This window comes from Perca fluviatilis, chromosome 14 (assembly GCF_010015445.1).
Source record: "Perca fluviatilis chromosome 14, GENO_Pfluv_1.0, whole genome shotgun sequence".
Lineage (NCBI taxonomy): Eukaryota > Metazoa > Chordata > Actinopteri > Perciformes > Percidae > Perca > Perca fluviatilis.
In genome coordinates, this window is record NC_053125.1 from 32,940,719 (window position 1) to 32,948,218 (window position 7,500).

The 7,500-nt window shown below is 48.3% G+C and overlaps 1 protein-coding gene across 1 annotated transcript in view; it reads left to right on the top strand.

Moving 5' to 3' along the window:
* Positions 1–7,500, top strand: part of LOC120572610 (kinesin-like protein KIF1C) — a 73,875-nt gene that overhangs the window by 61,097 nt on the left and 5,278 nt on the right. Inside the window, 5 exon segments of the mRNA XM_039821931.1 lie at positions 2,921–3,082; positions 4,195–4,476; positions 5,596–5,685; positions 7,008–7,239; positions 7,391–7,500. The exon segment at positions 7,391–7,500 is cut by the window's right edge and continues 261 nt beyond it. Coding sequence (XP_039677865.1) covers positions 2,921–3,082; positions 4,195–4,476; positions 5,596–5,685; positions 7,008–7,239; positions 7,391–7,500 — 876 coding nt within the window.

The following is a 7,500-nucleotide window of genomic DNA, read 5'->3' on the forward strand; positions in this document are numbered from 1 at the left end:
ACCCGATCCGTTCCACCTGCACAACGTCCGCGCATGTGCAAGATGACACGTATGCCATGACGTAGGGCGCAGATGATAATGCTGCGTTCATGCAACCACCACCTCGGAATAACGGCACCGCTTCCACCTGCACGATCCGTTCTGCGCGACGCAAGATGTTTACACGCTAGCCTCCAGCTAACGTTAGTTAGCTAATAGCTATTGGCGGACCGCTAGGTGATTAGTACCGTTTGCCGTTAGCCTCCACCGGGAAGCTAACGTTAGTTTAGCTAACGGTTAATTTGGCTAACCGCTAGCTGATTGCAGCGGTCTGCCGTTAGCCTCCACAGTTAAGCTAACGTTAGTTTAGCTAACAGCTAATTCGGCTAACCGCTAGCTGAGACAGCATGTAAACTTTAAAAGACCCTCAAAATAAAACTTGAAAATAAACGTTGACATATATAACAGCTGTTACGTCAGCTCTACTTTACTTGTGCTCATTTAAAATACAATCACTCAACACTTGTCTTTATTGTTATTACTGTAAAGTCTTAATGTAGCTGTAGCCTGCTTTTCCCATTATGTTTGACTTAACGTTATTTTAGACTGAATGGCATGAACGCAGCATTATCATCTGCGCCTACGTCATGGCATACGTGTCATCTTGCACATGCGCAGAACGGATTGTGCAGGTGGAACGGATCGGGTGCTGACACCTTCTTTCTACAAGCGGGTTCTGTGAATTTCCTCCAGTGTTGGGAGCTGTGCTCAGATTTTCTGTGCCGTAGTGATGATGCGTTGTAGGGCCTTCCTGTTGTCCGCAGTGCAGCCAGGATACCAAGTAGTGATGCAGCCTGTGATAATAGACTCAATGGTACATCTGTAGAAGTTGATTAGCAGCTGTTGCGGGAGTTGGGCCTTCTTCTTAGGACGTACATCCTCTGGTGCCCTTTCTTTGCCATAGCTTTGGTGTTGGTAGACCATGTCAGGTCACCGCTGAGTTGTACTCCCAGGTACTTAAAGGTATTGTGGAGGATTTTCCCGAATTTTAGAAAAGAACCGCCCTCTGTACTTTTTGAAAAAACGCACATGCGCAACACTCTACCTGCTCCCGAGAGGGAACGCCTATTAAACGTGTGCACGAGAGTGCGCTGTTTACAAGTTGCTGTCGGCATGGCTCATACAAGCTACTTTCAGAAAGAAGATTTGCACTTTTTCACAAATTGAGATGTTTACCGTGTGTGCGCGGTGCGTGACTTGTGCCAGGGCTAGCATCGCTAATCATAGCTTACATCAACTTTCACTAGCAGTGATTTTAAATGGATTTCTCCAAATAGCCAAACTTTACCTGTCGAGTAGAATAGCATCAAATAGCACGCCAAACTTTACCTGTCGAGTAGAAACTCCTCACGACTGAGGCATCAGTGGGAAGCCCAACCTGTGCTTTTAGCGCACGCCAGCGTGTGAAATATTCTCCCAAAAGCTTCAATGCTTCAATGAATGGCTGAAACCGTAGCTCAAGCTCACCACACACATACACCTGAAAGCTAGGGACGAGCACGTACCACGGCCTTACGTAAACATAGCGCCAGAATGATTGACAACCAGGAGGACCAATAGTCTTGATGATCCACCCGGAAAAAGAAAATCCTCCACTATACCTTTTAAAGTTCTGGACCACCTCCACCACATCTCCGTTGATGCTGATTGGTTGGTGACCATCTTTTCTGAGCCTCCTAAAATCTGGGATAATTTATTTCGTTTTCCTAGAGTTGAGAACCAGACTGTTATTTTGGCTCCATTTGCACAAGGTTTTCCACCTCCCTCCTGTAGGCCTCCTCGTCGTTTTTGATTATACGTCCAGACACGATGGTGTCATCCGCAAACTTAATTACGATGTCGGAGTCATCGGTGGGTTTGCAGTCGTGTGTGAAGAGGGAGAACAGGAGTGGGCTCGGGACACACCCATGCGGGGCCCCAGTGCTTAGTGTTATGGAGGAGGAGAGGCGCTTACCCACACACACCGTTTGTGGTCTGCTGGTCAGGAAGTCTAGGACCCAGTTGCACAGATGAGAGTTTATTCCGAGGTTGTTAAGTTTGACGGCCGGGCTATTAGGAAGGATGGTATTGAAGGCGGAGCTGTAGTCCACAAACAGCATGCGCACGTAGCTGTTCTGCTGCTCAAGATGTGACATTGCAGCGTGGAGGGCCAGTGAAACGGCATCTTGCGTCGACCGTCGAACTGGCGCTGGTCCAAAAAAAGAGGGGATTTTGCTTTTTATGTGTTTTTTTTTTTTTTTGGACAACTCGCTCAAAGCACTTCATGACTATGGGTGTCAAGGCAACTGGGCGATAGTCATTCAGGGAGGTAATTACTGTTTCTCATGGGCCTCATGGGTGCTCAGCACTAGTGACTGTGGTCGCTGTGGTCTCCCTGTCTGTCTCTGACCTGTCTGTCTCTCTGCAGGTCCAGTCCATAGAGAAGCGCTGTGGTCTCCCTGTCTGTCTCTAACCTTTCTGTCTCTGACCTGTCTGTCTCTCTGCAGGTCCAGTCCATAGAGAAGCGCTGTGGTCTCCCTGTCTGTCTCTAACCTTTCTGTCTCTGACCTGTCTGTCTCTCTGCAGGTCCAGTCCATAGTGAAGCGCTGTGGTCTCCCTGTCTGTCTCTAACCTTTCTGTCTCTGACCTGTCTGTCTCTCTGCAGGTCCAGTCCATAGAGAAGCGCTGTGGTCTCCCTGTCTGTCTCTAACCTTTCTGTCTCTGACCTGTCTGTCTCTCTGCAGGTCCAGTCCATAGTGAAGCGCTGTGGTCTCCCTGTCTGTCTCTAACCTGTCTGTCTCTGACCTGTCTGTCTCTCTGCAGGTCCAGTCCATAGTGAAGCGCTGTGGTCTCCCTGTCTGTCTCTAACCTGTCTGTCTCTGACCTGTCTGTCTCTCTGCAGGTCCAGTCCATAGTGAAGCGCTGTGGTCTCCCCAGCAGTGGGAAGAGGAGGGAGCCTCTGCGAGTCTATCAGATCCCTCAGAGACGGAGGATCAGCAAGGACCCCAAACGGGTCACCATGGAGGACCTGCGCATGCAGGCGGTCAAAGAGATCTGCTACGAGGTACACACACACAGACACACACACACACACACACACACACACACACAGACACACACACACACACACACACACACACACAGACACACACAGACACACACACAGCCAAAACACACACACACACACAGAGACACACACAGACAAATAAAAAAACTAATTTTAGGACCCCCTCGAAAACGAGATGGTGCATCTCAAGGGGTTACTCCTAATAAAGAAATTTTCAACAACAACAGACACACACACACACACACACACACAGACGGAGACACACAGACAGAGACACACACACACACACACACACACAGACAGAGACATATACTGTACACACACAGACACAGACACACAGATACATACACACACACACACACACACACACGTCACACACACAATCAGACACACAGAGACACATACTGTACACAGCACACACACACACACAGACGGAGACACATACTGTACACAGAGACACACACACACACACACACACAGATACATACACACACACACACACACACACACAGTCACACACACAATCAGACACACAGAGACATACTGTACACAGCACACACACACACACACACACACAGACACACAGATACATACACACACACACACACACACACAGTCACACACACAATCAGACACACAGAGACACATACTGTACACAGACACACACACACACACACACACACACACACACACACACACACACACACACACAGACACATACTGTACACACACACAAACCACAACACACACACACACACACAGATACTTACACACACATACAATACACACACACACACACACACACACAGTGACACACACACACACACACACACAGACAGAGACACATATACACACACACAAACACACACACACATAGAAATAGAGATTTACCCTCTGCCCCGAAAGCTAGCGTTAGCAGCTAACCACCGGTGTGGTATCTAGTGTCAAGCTAGAGACACATTGGATTAGCATGAAAACAGATCCCAGAGAACTTTAAAGTGTCTCTGTGTGTGTGTGTGTGTGTGTGTGTGTGTGTGTGTGTGTGTGTGTGTGTGTGTGTGTGTGTGTGTGTGTGTGTGTGTGTGTGTGTGTGTGTGTGTTCCCCTCAGGTGGCTCTGGGAGACTTCCGTCACTCCCGTCAGGAGATCGAAGCGCTGTCCATCGTCAAGATGAAGGAACTCTGCCGCATGTACGCCAAGAAGGACGCCAGCGAGCGCGAGAGCTGGAAGGCCGTGGCCCAGGACGTCTGCGACACCGTGGGCATCGGCGAGGAGAGGAGCCCCCCCACGGAGGAGGGAGGGGGGAGCGGGGGAGAGACGGGGGAGGGAGGGGAGAAAAAAAACGCCTACGACCTCAAAGCTCACATTGATAAACTGACTGATATTTTAGAGGTGAGTTCTCTGCTTAAAGGGTTTGATTTTAAAGGAAAGTTTGTTTGTTTTTTCTTAAAAACTGGTCCAGTGTTAAGCGAGAAACAAGCTGCAATGTAACCCTATAGGTTATTTTATTATTCTAAGTGTCTGACAACATTATGGGAAGGATCCCTACAGAGATAGACCTTTTAGTTAAAGAGTTAGATCCTTTTAGTTTAACATGAAACAGCCCCGAAATCACCATCACAAAACTCCACCAGACTCCATGTAAATAATCAGGACTTTTAGCGTGTATAGAGCCAGCATATCTCCACCAGACTCCATGTAAATAATCAGGACTTTTAGCGTGTATAGAGCCAGTATATCTCCACCAGACTCCATGTAAATAATCAGGACTTTTAGCGTGTATAGAGCCAGTATATCTCCACCAGACTCCATGTAAATAATCAGGACTTTTAGCGTGTATAGAGCCAGCATATCTCCACCAGACTCCATGTAAATAATCAGAACTTTTAGCGTGTATAGAGCCAGCATATCTCCACCAGACTCCATGTAAATAATCAGGACTTTTAGCTTGTATAGAGCCAGCATATCTCCACCAGACTCCATGTAAATAATCAGGACTTTTAGGCGTGTATAGAGCCAGCATATCTCCACCAGACTACATGTAAATAATCAGGACTTTTAGCGTGTATAGAGCCAGTATATCTCCACCAGACTCCATATAAATAATCAGGACTTTTAGCGGTATTAGAGCCAGCATATTTCCACATGTAAATGGGTGAATTAAGGGTTTATTTCAAACCAGTGCGGTGATTGTTGGAACAGTGGAAAGATGAACCAAGACGGCTTTTGATAGTTTTATTTAGTTTCTGTCCACTTTGAATGAAGTGTGTTTTAACGATGATAAAAGTCCTGATTATTTACATGGAGTCTGGTGTAGTTTGGTGATGGTGATTTCGGGGCTGTTTCATGTTAAACTAAAAGGATCTTACTCTTTAACTAAAAGCTCTATCTCTGTAGGGATCCATCCCATAATGTTGTCAGACACCCAGTTGTCACTTAGACAAGTGTAGGGTCCAGGTTGAAAAGTAACCGTCAAACACATGAAATAATAAAATATCTGGACTCTGACAGGAAGTGAAGTTGCAGAACAACATGAAGGACGAAGAGATCAAAGCTCTGAGAGACCGCATGATTAAGATGGAGAGCATCATCCCCGTTCAGGTACGTTCACACGCATCAAGTATACAACAACAAGTATTCAGATCCTTTATTACTTGAGTAGAAGTACTCATACCACACTGTAAAATACTCTGTTACAAGTTAAAGTCCTGCAGTGAAGATGTTACTTCAGTAAAAGTGTGTAAGTATCATCAGGAAAATGTAGTTAAAGTATTAAAAGTAAAGAAAGACAGACAGACAGATGGAGAGAGAGACAGACAGACAGACGGGGAGAGAGAGAGAGAGACAGACGGACAGACAGATGGAGAGAGAGACAGACAGACGGAGAGAGAGAGAGAGACAGACGGACGGAGAGAGAGACAGACAGACAGAGATAGATGGAGAGAGAGACAGACAGAGACAGACGGAGAGAGAGACAGACAGAGACAGACGGAGAGAGAGACAGACAGACAGAGACAGACGGAGAGACAGACAGAGAGAGACAGACGGAGAGAGAGACAGACAGAGACAGACGGAGAGAGAGACAGACAGAGAGAGACAGAGACAGACGGAGAGAGACAGACGGAGAGAGACAGACGGACAGAGACAGACGGAGAGAGAGACAGACGGACAGAGACAGACGGACAGAGACAGACGGAGAGAGACAGACAGACAGAGACAGACGGACAGAGACAGACAGAGAGAGACAGACGGAGAGAGAGACAGACGGAGAGAGAGACAGACAGAGAGAGAGAGAGAGACAGACAGACAGACGGAGAGAGAGACAGACAGAGAGACAGACAGACAGACAGACAGAGACAGACGGAGAGAGAGACAGACGAGAGAGAGACAGACAGACAGAGACAGACGGAGAGACAGACAGAGACAGACGGAGAGAGAGACAGACGGAGAGAGACAGACAGACGGAGAGAGAGACAGAGAGAGACAGACAGAGAGAGAGACAGACAGAGACAGACGGAGAGAGAGACAGACGGACAGAGAGACAGACGGAGAGAGAGACAGACGGAGAGAGAGACAGACGGAGAGAGAGACAGACGGAGAGAGAGACAGACAGACAGACAGACAGAGAGAGAGACAGACACAGACAGACGGAGAGAGAGACAGAGACAGACGGAGAGAGAGACAGACGGAGAGAGAGACAGACAGAGAGACAGACAGACGGACGGAGAGAGAGAGACAGACGGAGAGAGAGACAGACGGAGAGAGAGACAGACAGAGAGACAGGGATGGACAGAGCATCCCATTTTGTGTAGTTTTTGCGAAATCTTTCTCAACGGATGAATTAATACGCATCTGACTCTGCGTGCGAGGACCTTTACCCCGGTAACCCCGGTAACCCCGGTAACCAGTCATGTTGTTTCCAGGACGAGGACATCAACGGCGAAGAGGACGAAGAAGACGGCGGCGGCGAGTCGCCCCCGAGAGACGGCGCGGCCACGCGGCCGCCGGAGGTCCGAGTGAAGCGCCTGATGGACGAGGACCCGGCCTTCAGGAGAGGCCGACTCCGCTGGCTGAAACAGGAACAGCAGAGAATCCTGAACCTGCAGCAGCAGAACATCACCAAAAAGCTCCGCCAGAACCAGAACCAGACCCAGGGTCAGATATCACACTGTTACAGAACCAGAACCAGACCCAGGGTCAGATATCACACTGTTACAGAACCAGAACCAGACCCAGGGTCAGATATCGCACTGTTACAGAACTAGAACCAGAACCAGACCCAGGGTCAGATATCACACTGTTACAGAACCAGAACCAGACCCAGACCCAGGGTCAGATATCACACTGTTAGACACAACCAGAACCAGACCCAGGGTCAGATATCACACTGTCAGACACAACCAGAACCAGACCCAG